At 45.1% G+C, this 19,617-nt stretch overlaps 1 protein-coding gene across 3 annotated transcripts in view; it reads right to left on the bottom strand.

Moving 5' to 3' along the window:
- Positions 1-19,617, bottom strand: part of NELFCD (negative elongation factor complex member C/D) — a 1,198,759-nt gene that overhangs the window by 995,292 nt on the left and 183,850 nt on the right. For all 3 annotated transcript variants that reach the window (XM_044089975.1, XM_044089974.1, XM_044089973.1), the window contains exon 5: positions 11,260-11,367. In XM_044089975.1, the coding sequence (XP_043945910.1) occupies positions 11,260-11,367 (108 nt within the window). The remainder of the gene's footprint in view (positions 1-11,259; positions 11,368-19,617) is intronic.

The raw sequence follows: 19,617 nt of genomic DNA, 5'->3' as shown, positions 1-19,617 counted from the left end.
GAACAGTCCTGAGTAAAAACCTTGTCCTTTTTCCTGTACTGGTACTGTCTGAATGGCCCCTATATCCATGAGGGATGTAACCTGTTTGAGCCTCTGCCCATTGTTTTTTTGGCAGATCTGACCAACCATTTGTCATTGGCAGAGTGTGGAAATGGAATCTGTATCTCTGTGATACGATGTTTAGTACCAACTTGTCCTGGGTTATTAACTGCCAATTTTGAGCAATAAGTGCTAATTTTCCCCCTATGGGTGCTGCCAAATGACAAGTGCTTGGTGTGGGCAGAGGGAAGTCATTGGTATTGCTTTCTGCAGGTTTGCGCTTTATCTCCTCCAGATTTGGAGGTGGATGCGCCCCACTGCTTTGACCTGTATGAGTCTTGAGCCTGGTACCTGGAACCCTTACGGCATCTGGATTTGTCCCTTTGAGCTCTGTCTGACACAGGAAAGGACCAATTTTTTGTAGGCCAGTGTCTACTGAATCTAGGTGGCTGCACTTGTAAGAAATCTTTAACAGTTTGCATAGACTTAGCTTTGTCTTCCATTTTCTTTAAAACCTCTTCTGCCTTAATACCAAACAGAGAATCATGCTGTAAAGGTGCATCTAGCAATTTAGCTTTAAACATGATCAGGCAAATTTGTTCCTTTAACCAGGCATGCCTCCTAACCACAGATCCAGTAACTGCGGCCCTGCAGGAGGCCTCTAAAGAATCAAAACCACATAGCAAAGTATGCTTTCCAACTTGTTCAGCTGCATGCAATAATTCCTGCAATTCCTTATTTTCTGCACATTCTGAAATCAACATTTTCTGTTTCAGCAATCCCATAACATGTTGGTACTTAAGCATATGAAATTGACAGTTTAAGGCCCTGATTGCCAAGGTTGCAGATGTATAAATCTTTTTACCCCATCTGTCCAGTGCCCTTGAATCTCTGTCGGAGCCGGTAGGGTTTTTTGCTGTAACTCCCTTTGGACCCTGTGAAATAGTTTCAGGATCAGCAGCAGGGTTTCTACATAAAAATTTATGAGAGTCAGGGACCCTGTAATACCAGTCAGGCTTACTGGGAGCCTGAGGTAAGGAGTCAGGGGTCAGGCTTGACTCTGAAAACACATCATCCACAATGTCTAAAACAGGGGGAATGGCTAAAGGCTTGTGCTGAGGGAGAAAGAAATCTCTGAGTCTCTTTTTTGATTCTGAGAAGTCTTGAATCTCCCAGTGAAAATGCTCCCTCAAAGCATGCAAGGTTTCTCCAAATGAATAATCCTCAGGAGGAGATGCAGATGGAACAGACTCCTCTGTATCAGAATCCTCATAGAGAGGTATAGATAATTCCTAATCAGAAGAAATAGAAACCTGATCTGAAGATTCCTAATCAGTGTCGTGCCTAGGCCTCTTATCTGGAGGGGGATGGGTACCCCTGATCAAGGTAATAAGGTCTTCAGCCATTTTTGACCATCTGTTTTTTAGGCATAGAGGCCTGTGCATATGGCTCAGGCATCGTTTTTTTAGTTTTAGAAGGTATCTTTGCCTTTGGTTTTGCAGCTTTCGTCGGTTTGATATAAAAATGTTGAGGTCTGAATACACCCTCAGAAGCCGGTGCCTGCTCAGCAGCTCCAGACCCATCCGAGGGAGATGCATCTGTCAGTCCAATACCTTGAGTAACTTGCGGCATGTCGGACTTCACATGGGTGTCGGTAGAGGCCTGCGACTCGAAGGTAGCGGGTATCAGGAGCTGCGAAAGCACCTCACAGAGTATCGGCGAACCGGCAACTGGCTTAGGAGAAGCTTAGTCTGTTTTGGATTTCGACTGTCTTTCTCTGTCCTTTTCTTTGTGTTTTTCTCTTAGTCGGATTGCTATCCGACGACATTTCTGGGTAGTGAAATCTGTTTCCAAAATACTTAGATGTTAAAATATACCGACGCTTAATAGTGCGTTGGTTAAATCTAGCAAAAAAACGACAGCCAGGCACGTTGTGATCAGGGCCTAGGCAAGGAATACAGTATAAATGGAAATCCTTATGAGGTATTTGCTTCCCACAAGTAATACAATTATTAACTTTTACTGACATCGGTAAAAAGCAAGAAAAAAGTTTCCCCAACGGGGTACTTGGCTATAGTGAAGACTTCGGTTCTGAAACTCAAACTCGAATATTTCAGTAGTCAGCCGACCGGCAGTTGCAAAATGCTTCTGCTTCGAGCACCGCGCGGCAAGAAAGACTAAAGAAAATGGCGTCGGCTGCATGTTTTATACCCCTGACGACATGGAAGAGAAGACAGCAACCGACGCAGGACCCAAGACTTCGGAATTCAGGCCGAATGAGGGCAACCTGCCAGCAGATTACCCAAATGTAACGACTGCAACAGTGAAACACGAAGAACATCACTATGTTGAGGACGCAGCGGTGGTTGGTAATGGTGGCCCAGCTGCTTGCGTGAAAGGAGAGTTTTCCTCCTAGGGGCAAGTGCAGGTGGGCAGAGGCATGGGGGTGGGGGAGGAGAGTCACTGAGTTCTTACCATGAGGGGGTGGCTTAGAACTCCTTGGTTTGGAAGTGGAGGAATTCCACTGTTTTGACCTATGCATTTCCTGTGGCTGCTTTCTGGGGGGTCTGCTTCCTCGGGGTCTGGGCTAAACTGACCTGGTGGGAGCAGGAAAGGACCGGTCCTTGGAGGGGCAATGCCTGCTGAGCCTGGATGGCTGGACCTGTGGGGAAATCCTTAACTGTCTGCATAGATTTAGCTTTTTCTTCCATCTTTTTTTAAGACTTCCTCTGCCTTAGTGCCAAATAAGTTGTCTTTGTGCAAGAGTGCATCTAATAATTTAGATTTAACATGGTCTGGCAAGGGCTGTTCCTTAAGCCATGCATGCCTTCTAAGGACAGAACCGGTGACTGCTGCCCTGCAAGAAGCGTCTAGGGCATCTAAACAACAAGGTAAGGTGTGCTTAGTCACTTGACTTGCAGAATGCATTAACTCTTGCAACTCTTTAGATTCTGCACACGTAGGAAAGGAAGATGCTTTTTGTTTGAGGAGTTCCATGGTATGTTGCTGAAATTGTAGCATATGGAACTGGCAATTTAGTGCTCTGATAGCAAGAGTAGCAGAGGTGTATACTTTTTTACCCCATCTGTCTACTGCTTGGGAAACCCTATCTGACGGGGTGGGATTCTTAGCAGAGGTTGCTTTAATTCCTTTAAGCCCTTGAAAAATTACCTCAGGGTCAGCAGTAGGATTTTTGAAAAGAAGTTTGTGCGAGTCAGGTACTCTACCAGTCAGGTTTTCTGGGTGCAAGAGGAAGGGTGTCAGGAGTCAAACTGGATTCCAGGAAAACTTCGTCCACAACAGCCAGGACTGGGAGAATGTCCAGGGGTCTGTGCTGTGGAAGATCTAAGAATTCTCTGAGTTTCTTTTTAGACTGAGGATAGTCCTGATATTCCCATTGGAAATGCTCCCTTAAGGTATGAAGGGTTTCCACAAAGTAAAAGTCCTCGGGTATAGAGGCTGAAGGAATGGAATCCTCTGCATCAGAATCCTCATAAGCAGAGAGGGGTTGCATGTCTTTTTATTCAGATGCATCAGAGTCAGACTCCTGTTCAGACAAAACTACCGGGGACAGATCTCTTTCTTTTGGATGGGGTAGCTTGGCTTCCCCTGATCAGCATAAGGTCTTCCACCATTTTAAGCATTTGTGACTGAGGCAAGGAAGCAGGTGCCTGAGATTAGGTCTTCGGTTTCTTGGGTGTGGTTCGTACCCTGGGCCTAAGAACCTCAGTAGTTTTCAAAAGAACGGTAGAAGCGAAAGAAGTCGGTTTGTGTCAAGAATCAGTAGTGCGAAGTACTTCCTCGGAAACTGGTGCCTGCTCAGAGGCTCCGGACCCATCCAGGGGAGAGACAACTGCAAGATCCTTAGTCGAAGAGTTTTGCGGCATACCGGACTCCAAAAAGATCTTGGCAGCAGTCTACGAATCCACAGAAGCAGGCATCGGGTGCTGCGAACGTGCCTCACTGAGGATCGGAGAACTGACGACTAGCTTAACGGAAGCGTTATAGGTAGGTTTGAACCAATGTGGCCTGTCTCTGTCTTTATCCTTACGTTTTTTCAGAAGATCTACTGTTGGATGGCTTACCGAAGCCATATCGGAATTAGAGGACTGTAAATGAAAATATCTAGCTACAATAAGGGCCCAATGACGTATGGTTCTGGGGTTAAAGCACAAAAGTGACAGCGAGGGACTTCGTGATCTGGGCCTAAGCAAGTGACGCAGTAAGAATTGAAGTCTCGGTGTGGTATTTGCTTTCCAGAGGCAAGACGATTGTTACTTTTTCTGACATCGGTTAGTGCAAGAAAAAAGGATCCCCAACGGGGTACTTAGCTTTAGAAGACTTCAGCTTCAATTCGGAAGACAAAATTCAAGTAGCAGCCGACCGGCACCCATGCAAACTGCTTCTGCTTCAGGCTCCTCAGCAAGAAAAACTGATGAAATGGCGTCGGCTGCCTGATTTATACCACTGATGACCTGACATCAGTCCTGGAGCAACAGATACGGACACAGAAATAATAAGCCTCTGGAATTCGGGCCGACTGATGGCTACCCCTGGCAGGATAACCAAAGTCTGAGGACTACAACGGTGAAACATGAAGAATATCACTCATATGAAGACATGCAATTGGAACAAGAGAGATCATTACTACCATGGACCCCAACTCCTGAAGAACTGAACCCGCTGGGGGGAGGTTGGCTTGAAAAATGTAACCCACATGATGACGGAGTGATAACAGTCTGTCTGGAGGTAGAAACACCCTGCCCTGGGTAGTATCTATCAGAGTACCTATGAAATCCAGAACGTGCTTTGGTGATAGCTGAGATTTGTTGAGATTTATGGTTATACCAAAGTACTGAGCAGTCTGAAGATGATGATCCCTGGTTTGAATCAGTCGATGCCTGGAGGGAGTGGAAAGGAGCCAATCGTCCAGGTAGGGGAAGACCTGAAACCCCTGCAGCCGCATGCTAGCTGCCACTACCGCCATCACTTTGGTGAACACCTGGGGGGGCGGTGGTGATCCCAAAGGGGAATGCTCTGAACTGAAAAGGATTGCCTCCTAGCCAAAAGCGAAGGAACCTCCTGGAGTGCCTGTTCATCTTGATATGGTAGTATGCGTCTTGAAGGTCTACTGAGCACATCCAGTCATTTATCAGCAGGAAGGGCAGAATGGACTGAAGAGTGACCATCCAGAATTTCGTCTTGGCAACAGACAGGTTCAGGGTTGAAAGATCCAGCATGGGTCTTAAGTCCCCAGTTTTCTTTGGCACTAAAAAGAACCTGGAATAAATGCTTAATCTGGATTGGTCTGGGGGGATGGGCTAGAGGACTCATTTTTCAAGCAGCCTGGCAATTTCTACAGCTGTCTCCTCACGCTGACTGGGTGGAACGTCCTGGAAGTGTTTGAGAGGAATTGGGGAATGGAGCAACCTCTGGATATGATATGCAGCACCCAACGATCGTTGGTAACAGACTTCTAGGCTGATGGGTGCAGAGATAGTCCTCCCCCGACTGCCTCCACAGATGAGCAGTAAGGCAACCCTTCAGGGCTGCTGCAAGGGTCTGTCTGGGAAAGAATCCCGAGGCCCTTGGTTCGTCGGGCTCCCCTCTGCTACAAGGCCAGCGTCTGTCATATACTCCTCTGCCTCTGGGGGAAGGGAATCCCGATCATCCTGGGGAGAACCTTGAGACTTCTGGAGCCACATCTTCTTAACCCCATGCTGATTCCTAGAGAAGGATTGTTGCGGGCTGGAGAAGCGGACCTCGATGGCGGATAATCTTCCCATCCTTCTCGCTGTGGGCTAAAGTATCACATACCGTTCTTCCAAACAAGGTGGAACCATCAAATAGGGCATTCATGAAAGACGCCTTGAAGGGCTCGGAGAAAGCCGGAGCCAAGTGTACTGCCTAATGGCTGCGCTTGTTCCTGTGGCCCGAGTGGCACCTTTCGTCACATATGATAGACGCCTCATGGAAGTATTCGAGACAGAAGTACGGGTGGCCATGCGGGAGGAAAAAAAAATGTTTCTCCTCTGCTGACATGGACCCTGGGGCAGACTCAGCTACCTCTTTGACCAGGTCCCTCTGCAGTCTGATTGCATGTGCCAAATAATTCAGCGCACGCAAGGCAAATGTGGCTGATGAATAGGTTCACTTGCCAAAACTATCGATAACCTGAGACTTACTGTCTGGAGGATGGATCGTAAAGCTCTCCTGTGCAAGCTCTTTTTTGGTGGCCACCACAACCACCATGGCATCAACTGGGGACCCTTTCGAACAATGGTGCCTATTTGAGGGAGCACTAAGTACTTTGTCCAGGAGCCTGGGGATAGGCTCAATCGTATCTGGTTCCTTACATGCCATAGACTAAATTAGATCCACAAGGGGATCCGCAGAAGGGGATACCCAAGAGGTAGAGGGGGGTCCTATGCCAAACGCCTCCAGGAATAGCAACTCATCTGGGTTGCGCCTTTGGGTAGACCACCTGCCACAATGATGCAGGATCTCCATGAGGTCACCAAAGGAGACATCCTCCTGGGGTGATCAAGGGGAACCCCCCCCTTCCTCCAAGTCTGTATGTTCCTTGAGGGACTCCGGCAGGGAGTCCAAGTGCCTCCTCTTGCATGTGTGCTTCCGAGGGGGCTCCTCCGGGGGTGGGGGGAGATTCCTGGGAGGACTCAGAAGCTTTGGGAAGTTCCCAAACGGGAACCTTCTGAGGCAAAGTTGCAACAGGCTGTCCCTGCACAGGCAGGATGGCAGACTCTGGCCCAGAAAGAGATGGAGCCAGGATGGACTCAAAGGAGGAAAGTATCAGAGATTTTAAAGGAGCCGAGAGAAGCCTCTCCATATCAAAGGTAGAAGGAGAGCAGATCCCCAAAGTCAGAATGGCCAGGGGCGGATCTGCCATTCCCTGCACTGGGGGGAGGAGCCAGAGGCAAGCCTCCCAATTTTGAGACACCAACAGGAAGAAACTACTCCTAAAGCCTCGAAGTCAATGCCATTCCCTCTGATCAGACACCAAGGCTTCGGATCCAAGAGGTCTGTCAGCTCTAAAAATGTTAGAGCCGAACCACTCAGGACAAAGGTCGGAGTTGAGGTACCCAGGTCCATCGGCGCCAACCCCTCGACACTGGGGAACCTCAGACCCAAGGTCAGACCAAACTACTCCAAAACTGGGAGTCTGATCAGATAAAGACTAATCCAGTGAAAGGAGAACTGTATGCCCCCAGTCCCAGAGGAGGAAGCAGTAGGGTAGGACTCCCAACTGAATTTGGGCCCAAATGAATTTCCACATCATGCTGTCCACCTCAGCTTCAGTCAGGCTCCGAAAGGACCGGATGGAGGATGCAGTCGACTCGGGCCTGGAGTTGCACCAGGGGGAGGCAGAAACAGAAGATCAAGCTCGAGTGACCTCCGGCGAGAAACTAGGTGACCAGAGTAGAGGAAGGCCCACGCTCAGATTGAACAACAGGACTTGGCAGGGGGTTCGACCAAGGAAGAGCGGTCTGGGGACCACTTCCTGGACCAATCCCGTTTCTAATGTACCGCCTTCTCCTAGTCTTTGGTCTTCTTGGCAGGAGGTTGAGTCCCAGAAGCCGTGATGGAGGAAGATGAAGCAGAGGCCTCCGAAGGAGGCCTTAGAGGATGAATTTGTTCCTCCTGTCGATCAATACTAGAGAGTTGAAGCCTGCACAGATCAAACAGAAGGAATCCAAGTGGGGCACCCACCCCCACCCCAAACAAACAATGCAGAGTGTGGGCATCAGACAGGGGAAGCTTATACTTACACTCGGTGCATTTCCTGAAGACAGGCTTTGGTGCTGCGGTCATGGCCAAACAAGAACAAACACAGACACTAGAAAAGGAGAAAATTCGAACTGTAGACCACACTGCTGTTTGAATGAGTGGCAAATGAGATCTGGGAGGAGGAGGGATACAGGGGCATTATGGGTAGGGGAGGAGCTTGGATCTGAAGTATGCGGTCGAGTTAGATCCATGCCAGATCAAAGTCCCTGAGCTTGAAGATCAAATGAAAACAACAACTTCAGATCAGCAGATCCAGAGAGAATTACAGTTTCTATCAGATCTGATGGGGTCCTAGGATCAGACACTGCCTTAACTTTGCTTGGATCCAACGCCATTGGGTCCAATAATGTCTTAGGAGCCAAGGAAGTTTTGGAATCTCAAGGTGGTTTGGTCACAACTGGATCCGAAAGGGTCAGATCAGAGACTTTACTTCTCTTCTCACATGGCTCCAATGAGACTTCTAGAGAAGCGAAAAGGCTCATCTTTTTAGATTCTTTGAACTACCATGCTTTGAGGGGGTTTGAGCACCAGAAGAAGGCAATGATGCTGGCAAAAGGCCCTTCAATATAAGCTTATTTCCTCTGTCGGACAAGGCCTGGGGATTAAAGGAGCCACTGAATGCACAATCCACATTCAAATGGCCTGGCCCTAAACAGATGTACTTCTTGTGGGCATCCGAACTGGGGATCTTATGCCCACAAGAAGTGCATGTCTTGAAGCCTGTTGGTTTGTTCGACATTTTAATGCAGGCAAATGTTCACCCAAGAAAAAATGGGAGAAATGCCCTTACACACACACACAAACACACACACACACACACACACACACACAAACACACACACACACAAACACACACACACACACACACACACACACACACAAACACACACACACAAACACACACACACAAACACACACACACAAACACACACACACAAACACACACACACAAACACACACAAACACACACACACACACAAACACACACACACACAAACACACACACACAAACACACACAAACACACACACACACACACACACACACACACACACACACACACACACACACACACACACACAGCAACAAAATTAAGCTGTAAATGTAAGAAAGACAAGTTTTACTAACTACTAAAGTTTTTTTTTTTTTTTTTTTTTTTTAAGTTAAAAAGCGAAATGGAAAGTGCCAATGGCACAAACAGAAAGTTGAAATAGGTGAAAAAAAGACAGCAGTCCCTAACACCTGTGGATGACTACAAAGAATGGAGGATAGAAAAGCTAAAAGCAACAGTAAATAGAATTCAAATGGAAATTTGTTTTAACTTACAAATAACCCACTAGACTCAAAAAACACATCTGGTCGCAATGGTAGCAAAGGAGATCTGAGGAGTTATGGAAGGTATGATGCATTATGGGAAGAGGGAGGAAGTCGAGACTCTGATCCAGAAGTACAGAAAACACGGCCAAGTTGGATCTGAGACCAATCAGTGAGGAAGCATGAAAGGACAACATCAGATCACATGTTCCCAGTTACCTTTTTTTCTCCATCACACCTCCAACATTTGCCATCTACATGAGGAAAACTTTGCTGTGTGCTTGGGGTTTAAAAACGCCTAAACAAACACTTCCAAGCAAAAACCCTAAATCTACCAGACTTTGTTACATACTTAGGAACCATACATATGATCCCCAATTATGCACCTACAGTTTTTACGCTTTTCCCCTTCTGCCACAATTTTTTAGGGATCAACTCTTTCTGCTGGTATGACTGCATCTTTACTAATACAGGCCTTGACTGCTTTCTCATAGCCAGGTTTGGAGCATACACTTGATGTGTCCTTTCAATTAACAAATCCTGCTATAAAATGTCCAGTTGCTTATTTGTAATTGCACAAAATTAATCCTGACTGTTCCTTCCGGTTTATTTAGTACACCAGAAAATCTCATGTTTTCTCTGTGTATGTTTTCTTGTAACTCTACCACTTTTTGAAACCGCTCTTCTTGGGAAGCCTCATACTCAGCCAGCCTTTCAGACTCTGATTTTGCAGTTTTATCAGTTCATCTGAATTGCTATCTAAAGCTTCTATTTTTTTCTTAACCTTTTATTTGTGTTGAACTGGTTCTTCAATACATCATTTTAAATCAACTCTGAGTACACCTGATTTATTTTTTCCACAAAATTACAGGAATCCATCTCTTGTACCAAAGCAGAAGCTTAAACTGCTTTTTGCTTAATAGCTACAGGATTATTCCCAGACAGTGTTTTCTCTTCACATTTTCTGGTTGATTTTCTTGCAGGTACTAGCCAGCAAGTAAATTTTATCCAAGCTAACAATATCACTGGCTCTTATTTCTCAGTTTCTCTTTTTTCCTATATTCCTCATGAAAATTTGTAATCTCCCATCCAGTCATCCAAACTGGTTTTAAATGTTGCTAGGAAAGCCTCTGCTTGACAGGCTTCATCAAATAAACCTTTTAATTTATTTGATTGGTTAACCAGGTATGTGCAGTGGTTTTCTCACCCTTTTCAGCGATGACCTGGGTCAGAAGTGCAGAACATTACACTAAAATCAAAACACCACTGATAACAGACGTAATTACACACAGTACAAAGTAATAGTGAACATTATAGTACGGAGGTAGAACAGTAACATATAGTGCTGACAACTGAAATATTATTTGAAGACCATAGCAATCAAAGTATTATAGCTTAAATATATGCGATGACAAACAGATTTGAGATTAGTAATACTTTTACTACAGGTCTTTATAATGTGTTCAAAGATTAACTTTTCATATTTACAGTTTTTTGCGATTTTGATAAGCACATCAAAGATGTACAATAACAACTCTAGCCTTTTCGTCAACATTTGATTGTGAGAAGACCACAGAAAAGTCAACATACTACAGCTATATTTTACCTTATAATTTAGACAATAGTTATGTAATTTGCAAATGAATCTACAAAGGCTTTGCTAGCCATTACCTCTGATGCAGTAGTTAGTGCTTTCATTAGTTAGTCTTCATTCTGTTTCACTGAAAACTCTTCACAATGCCTTGTGATCAGAAAATTCATTCTCAAATACTCCTCCTACTAGCTTTGTAAAACTACTACTGAAGTAGATATACTCTGTTTTACGCTTTTATTTCTTTTAATATATACACTGTTGATGTCCCTTAAACAACTTTCCATCATTTCCCATTCATATAACTGGCTTTTTGCATTTTCCTAGATGTCAAAATCTCCATCCCACATTTATATGCAAGCATTTCAAAAGCAGGGATATTTAGGCAAGGACAGAGTAGTAATGCCAGTGTGCCTGTGGTTCTGACCAAGCTTATAATTTACAAAGTAAAACCATTTAACGTCACATTTCAATACAAATGTATTTCATCAAAAAATAAAAAATTATTACCTTGACAGTAAAATTAAGCATCAAGCAATCTGGGTGTGCTTCAGCTAGTTTATAAAACAAATCTCGCCAAGTGGTATGAGCAATCATCTGCTCCAGCCAAGCAGGAGTCTGCAGAAAAAAAAAATAAAAATTATGTTTAGAGAGCTTCAGTTAATCTTGTAGCATACCAAGAATATTAAATACAGGCAGGATAATGATAAAGTTTCTTTGCTGAGTCTGGACCAAGAAGAGAGATGGGATAATAAAAACTTCACAAGAACAAAGGGTCTCAGAGAAGGCTGCAGACACAACTCCAACAGTACAGACATTAAGCTCCTTTATGATTTTGTTAGCCAAGTTTCCCTCAAATACACCAAGTCTGGCTAGCCCACTGAAAAGAGGGGCAAAGTGTTTTCCCAAAATCCTGCTGCAGACTAGCAGGCCTAAGGCTGGGAGAATAAATGACATGTGCTAGAGAATATGGGTTACCTGCAATTGGAGGGTTAGACTTGGTCAAACACTCAAAATCAGGCAGAGAAGTTTCAAAAACAACCAAGTAAGATCAGGTATACAAGCTCATATGTATGCTCTGAAATGACGTGCTGCACATTCACCCAAGGATTTCCAAGACTGATAATGAACAAGTACAAAGCAAGACAGAACCTTCTACCATCACATCCCTGAAGTTCACGAGTCTTGCTTCATTAGTGATACAGCCCTTTCTCATTTACCTACAAGGGTGGAAACATGACCCCAATTCATCATGGGACAGCATGAGTGACAAAAGGAACAGCTCAGTGAGAGATCCTAATATCGATAGGAGGACAGTGACCAAAAAGCAGACATTAAAAGAATACAAAACAATTTTTGCTCACTATAACACTGCACTTTCATAAAAACAAGAGAAAAAAATGAAGAGGCAACCTTAAAAATAATTCAGTTATGAACAAACATTTACACTTTTAAAAACACTGGTTTAGGATCACAAATCATTATGCTAAAAGCAAATCGGGTTACATCATGGGAGGTGAAACAACTGGGAACAGGGGCAAAAGAACTTCAACTAATACTGATAGAAAATTACTGAACACCACAAGAGACATTTTCTTTAACGTTCTCAAGAGCAGAACACTAAAAAAGAAGCATAGTGGGTTTTTTTTTTCAGTGTTTTTATTATTTTCACTCTGTGTGCCACTAATACCGGGCATAAAATAAAAACACCTGTGGAGAAAGGCAGACATTGGGGAGGGGGAGATTAAAGTCCACATCTCTACTTTCAAATCTGAACTAGTGCCAGGTTCTCACCAGTTTAAAACACCACTACCTAGAAAATTCTACACACCTGATTGAGTAGCTAGAAACCCAATTATGTACATTTGTTAGATTTTTCCCTTAGCAGATGTGGCAGTTATTAAAAAAAAAAAAAAAATTACAATTTTGCACCACTCCAAATAAATCTAGCCTGGCTACACTTGTGCCATTAAACATTATCCAAAAGCAACAAGATAAAGGAGAGAAGCTTCTCATATGTAATCGTTTCCTGAACACTGATATACAAAATATAGTCAAATCATCCATCAGCTTTAAAACACTCGCGCGCCCGCTCACACACACACTCACACACACACACACACACACACACACACACACACACACACACACACACACACACACACACACTCACACACACTCCACACTACACACACTCCACACTACACACACTCCACGCACTCCACGCACTCCACGCACTCCACGCACTCCGCACCACGCGCACACACTCCACACACTCCACACTACACACACTCCACACTCCACACTACACGCACTCCACACTACACGCACTCCACACTACACGCACTCCACACTACACGCACTCCACGCACTACACGCACTCCGCACTACACGCACTCCGCACTCCACACTACACGCACTCCACACTCCACACTACACGCACTCCACACTCCACACTACACACACTCCACACTCCACACACACACTCCACACACTCCACACACGCGCACTCCACACTCCACACTCACACTCCACACACACTCCACACTCACACTCCACACACACACTCCACACTCACACTCCACACTCACACTCCACACTCACACTCCACACTCACACTCCACACACGCGCACTCCACACACTCCACACTCGCGCACTCCACACACTCCACACTCGCGCACTCCACACACTCCACACTCGCGCACTCCACACTCGCAAGCCTCCACACTCGCAAGACTCCACACACGCACACTCCACACTCGCGCACTCCGCGCACTCCACACTCGCGCACTCCACACTCGCGCACTCCACACTCGCGCACTCCACACTCGCGCACTCCACACTCGCGCACTCCACACTCGCGCACTCCACACACACTCGCGCACTCCACACACACACTCGCACTCCACACACACACACTCGCACTCCACACACACACACTCGCACTCCACACACACACACTCGCACTCCACACACACACACTCGCACTCCACACACACACACTCGCACTCCACACACACTCGCACGCACACGCACACACGCACACACACGCACGCTCGCAGATTTTGTCCTGTATAAGTAAAATCTAAGTTGTCTGTGTACATCCAATGAATGCAGAATCCGCTCCCCCTTGTTCTGTGGATTGGGAAAGAAAGTTGGCAAATGAATGGTCTGATTAAGAGCCACAACGGATACCACCTTAGGCATGAAGGATGGACTGGTCCTGAGAGACACCCTGTCCGCATGAAAAATGATGAAAGGCTCCACTGCCATAAGAGTCTGTAATTTGGAAATCCATCCAGCTGAAATGACTGCTAAAAGAAAGCGGTTTTCCAGCAAACAAATTTTAAGTCTGAAGTAGCAGCTGGCTCAAAAGGATGGAGACTTTGCTCTTTGAGCCAAGCATGCCTTCTTAGCACAGACCCAGTTACAGCAGCCCTTCAAGAGGCCTCCAAAGAATCAAAACCACATTGCAATGTAGGTTTTCCAACTTGTTCAGCTGAATGCAATAGATCCTGTAAATCTTTATTTTCCACACAGTCAGAAATTATCACCTTTTTCTGTTTAAGCAGTCCTATGATATGCTGTTGATATTTAAGCATATGAAATTGACAGTTTAAAGCCCTGATTGCTAAGGTTGCAGAAGTGTAAACCTTCTTGCCCCACCTATCCAGCGCCCTGGAATCTCTATCAGAAGGGGTAAGACTTTTAGCAGTAGAAGCCTTAATGCCCCTGGGACCCTGAGAAATGGTTTCAGGATCTGCAATAGGATTTTTGAAAAAGAATTTGTGGGAGTCAGGAACCCTGTAATATCTGTCTGGCTTACAAGGAGCCGGAGGCCATACTAGATTCTGAAAAAACATCAACAATATCTAGAACAGGAAGTATAGCCAAAGGCCTATGCTGAGGAAGAAGAAGAAAATCCCCAAGTCTCTTTTTAGATTCAGAGAAATCCTGACTTTCCCAGTGGAAATGTTACCTTAAGGTATGTAAAGTTTCCCCAAAAGAAAAATCCTCTGGGGGAGAAGCAGAAGGAATGGAATCTTCTGCATCAGAGTCCTGATAAGTAGGTATACACAAATCCTGTTCAATAGAAGAGTCAGAAGAAATAGAATCCTGTTCAGAAGATTCAAAATCAATGTCTTGCCTAGGCCTCTTAGAAGGGGGAGGGGGGGTTGGCTACCCCTGATCAGAGGAATTAAATCTTCAGCCATTTTGATAATTCACTTTTTAGGCAAAGGGGCCTGCACATGTGGCCCAGGCGTTGTTTTTTTTTAAACAAAGATTTAGATTTTGGCCTTAGTTTTGAAGATGGTGTCTGTCTAATATACAAATCTGTAGGCCTGAAAACACCTTCAGAAGCCGGTGCCTGCAAAGCGGCTCCAGACCCATCCAAGGTAGAGACATCCCGTGGGTTCCATAGTTGAAGCATCTCGCAGCACAAAGGACTCCGAATGGGTCTCAATAGAGGCCTGTGAATCAGAAGTAGCTGGTATCAGGGGCTGCGAAAGCACCAGAGTACCGGCGAACTGGCGACTGGCTTAGAAGAAGCATCGTCGGCAGTTTTGGACCTCGGCGGGCTGTCTCTGTCTTTATCTTTGTGTTTTTTCAGAATGCCAGTAGTCAGATGGCTAACCGATGACATTTCTGGATAATTAAACAAAGAACCGAAATATTTAGAGGCAAAAGTATACAGATGATGGATAGTGTGCGGATTAAACAAAGCACAAAACCGACAGCAAGGTATGTCGTGGTCAGGGCCAAGGCAAGGAATACAGATGTCTGTGCAGTAACTGAAACCTGGTTCAAGGCTCCTAAGAGCACTCCAGCACTACCAGGCTATACCTCATATCATGCTTTTCGGCCTCAAGTTCCAGGCCGAACCACAAAGGGAGGGGGACTGTCCATTTTCATAAAGGACACCTACACCTCTCGATTGGTGGCTACCCAAGAAGCATCAGAAACCATACAAGTTTTACTCACCATAGGCAAAACTGCCATACAACTGGTCGCATGTTATAGAACACCCTCCCAATCCCAGGAATCCCATCAAGCATTCCTGAAGACACTGGAGGATATGAATGTCACACCAAACACCATCATATTGGGTGACTTCAACTACCCCAACATAGACTGGGCCCACTATTCTAGCCCTAACACCCTAGCCCAAAGATTAACTGGGCCCACTATTCTAGCCCTAACACCCTAGCCCAAAGATTCTTAGAATTCATTAACTCGAATGCTATGGAGCAACTGGTCACTTCTCCTACGAGGGGAGATAATATACTTGACCTGGTTATCACAAACATGGGGCCCAAATGCTCCGCACCGGATGTAAACCCCTCACTAGTAAGATCTGACCATAAATTGATCACGTTGGATGTACATATCCCACCCCCACTCCCAGAACAAAAGACTACAGTGAAAAACTTTTCAAAAGCTGACTTTACGCTCCTTAAGTCAGAAATGGTATCCTTTAAGCCTACTGGGTTAATGAAAACCACTTCCCAAAATGCTGAATCCTACACAAAAGCCTTCTACTGACATCTCCAAGAATGCATGGATCAAGCAATCCCAACTAAAACCAAAACCCTCTCCACCAAGGGAAGACGCCCGGTTTGGTGGACCCCGGCTATAAACAAACTGTACAACAAAAGAAGGAAGCTACTGCAGGACAAAGCCAAATCCCACAAGGAAAAGGCTTCCCTGTTCAGCACAAGTAAAAAACTACGTTCTCTCAAAAACATCTAAAGCCAACTTTGAGAGAAAGATTGCCAAGGATACCAAGGACAATCACAAGGCCTTCTTCAATTATGTCAGAACCTTGGGAGGAAATTCTCAGATATGCTCCGAGTTGGTAAACGACAAAAAATTCACTGACCCTACCGACATTGCCAATATTCTGGCAGATAGGTTCAGTGCAAATTTCTCCCCTCCCTCACCCCCGAAAGGTGAAATAATTATCCCTGCTGAATGTAACCTACCTGTCATCTCAGACATACAGGTAAAATCAGCACTCAACAAAGCAAAAAACACAGCATCTATGGGACCCAATGGTATCCCCGGTTGCGTGTTATGTGAACTTAAAGATGAACTAAACCCACACCTAAAAACGCTATTCAATCTTGGCCTCACTACAGGATATGTACCGGAACACTGGCGCACAGCAACAGTGGTCCCACTCCACAAAGGGGGAAATTCCACTGACCCTGGTAACTACCGACCCATAAGTCTGACCAGCCTGGTCTGCAAGGCTATGGAAAGAATCATCATGGAACTCATAAATGGCGACATTGGGGATCTGCAGACCCTTGATCCCACCCAGTTTGGTTTCGTAAAAGGCAGATCCTGCCTCTTAAACCTGGTTGACTTCTTCGAGTCAGTCACTAGTGCCATCGACGAGGGCAAGGCTGTCCACACTGCCTACTTGGACTTGGCTAAAGCCTTTGACACAATACCACACTCTGGCATCATAGACAAGCTCAGCAGCCTAAATGTAAATCCATGTGTCACAAGATGGGTAGCAAACTGGCTAAAAAACAGAACCCATAAGGTCAAAATTGCTGGAGCCATGTCAGACTCAAAACCAGTCACGAGTGGTGTCCCACAGGGCTCAGTCCTGGGACCGCTCTTATTCGGCATTTACTTCTCAGATGTGAAAGCAAATATGGGAGGATTATGGCTGACAGTTTGCAGATGACTGCAAACTGGGTGCCATAGTCTATTCACCTGCTGACACACATCCTACAGAAAGGTCTCACTGAAACGGACAACTGGTGCCGGAATCATGGCCTCAAACTTAATGCCAAAAAATGTATAGTCATCCCCTTTGGGAAAAACAAAGTACCCACAAATTATCACATAGACAATAACCCATTGAGTACGGAAGAAGTAATCAGAGACCTGGGGACTCAAGTTGATAGTGACCTCTCCTTTGACAACCATGTTGCCAAAGTGGTCAGAAAGACTTTCTACCTTGCCCATCTCATCATGAAGGGATTCTCATCCAGATCAAAGGAGGTCATTGCACCTCTATATTCCTCCCTTATCAGGCCCATGATTGAATATAATGCTCCATTTGGGATGTACCTCACCCGGCACATACAACAACTGGAAAGACCCCAGAAGTACCTCACCAAGAGGATCATGGGACTCAAACATATACCTTATCCAGCTAGATTAAAGAAACTCCAGCTCTATTCAGTAGCATACCGCCTGCTCAGAGGTGATTTGTGCCTAACATATAAGGTCATGTCCAACCAAGAACTGATGGACATGCTCCATCTCAAAAAATCCAAATCCACCAGAACCACGCGAGCTAAGGATTTCAACCTCTGCACAAATATAAATAAGACATGCTGGAGGGATAGATTCATAACACAGAGGTTACCCGTACTCTGGAACAAAATCCCAGTTCATGTGAGACAGAGCCCTTCATTGGCACTGTTCAAGAAAAATCTCGATGCATGGATGGGAGATCGTAAGTTTACCCCGGGAGTCACCTCAGTGTCACTACTAGACAGAGATATAGTATACTAAATAATGGGGTCCCACATGTGTCACTACTAGAGAGGCGCAGCTATATAATACAGGGTGGCGAAAGCCACATCATTATTGGCTAGGCTTGTAAATGCCCCACGGCAGATAGCCTAGTACACTACTATAACTATGAAACAGTATGAATGAAAATCTTTATGAGGTATTTCCACAAGTAATGCAATTATTAACTTTTATTGACATCGGTAAGGAGCAAGAAAAAGTTTCCCCAACAGGGTACTTAGCTTTTAGTTGAAGACTTCGGTTCTGAAACTCGAAAACGAAAATTTCAGGAGTCAGCCGACCAGCAGTTGTGAAGTGCTTCTGCTTCGGGCACCGCATGGCAAGAAAGACTGATGTAATGGTGTCGGCTGCATGTTTTATGCCCCTGATGACCTGACGTCATGGAAGAAGGGACAGCAACCGACGCAGGACCCAAGACTTTGTTAATCAGGCCGACTGAGGGCAACCTGCAAGCAGACTACTCAAATGTAACGACTGCAACAGTGAAACATGAAGAACATCCAGTGCTTCATATCTCTGCTCCAAGCAGCTGACACGCGCACACACACAGCCGGCACAGATTTACTACCTATGCCCTCTTCTGCCCAGACTATAAGGTAGTTACACTGCCACCAGACACCCCAAAGCCAGCTACTCCAAGGCTCTTACAAGGGTACCCAATTATACTGAGTGAAATTATTAACACAAATGACAGTGCTGGCCAATGCGGTAAAGCTTTCTGAACTGGCCACAGTGTCATCAAATGATACAATCCTCTCGAAATTTAAAAGCTTCTCTGAAGGACCAGCCAATTTATCATAGACTGTCTTTTTCTGTTTGCTCCTTGCCTGCTTTTGTAATCTATCACGCTCTCACTTTAAATCTATTTTTCTCTGCATAGCTGTTAGCACTCAAGGTAAGCCATAGTTTCCATTTGCTAGTACGTATGGCTTTGGTGATTGTTTTCTTAGTTTCTCGAGGTCTAGTCCATCTCGCTATGCTTGGGCTCACTCTGCTACCCTCCCTTGCCCCTACTACTTCTACATTTACCTCTACCTACCCATTCCCTCTCTCTCTCCATCAATCACACACTTATTACATGTCCTACTTCCCGCACTCCTATATTCCAGATTCTTTCCTCCCTCATTTTTATCTACCTCCTTCTACCGTCACTATCTTACCACCCTTCACAAGCTTGTCTTATTTTTCTCTTAAAATGGCTTCTTCCATCAACATCTTTCACCTTAAAATTATATCACCACACACAATGATCATTTCTCTTCTTATACTTTTCAGCCACATTACATCTACCACATTACTTCTACTAT

Source organism: Protopterus annectens, chromosome 12.part0 (genome assembly GCF_019279795.1).
Source record: "Protopterus annectens isolate FY-2018-M chromosome 12.part0, PAN1.0, whole genome shotgun sequence".
NCBI lineage: Eukaryota > Metazoa > Chordata > Ceratodontiformes > Protopteridae > Protopterus > Protopterus annectens.
Note: the sequence above shows the minus strand (reverse complement) of the source record. Positions and strands in the feature narration are given on the sequence as shown.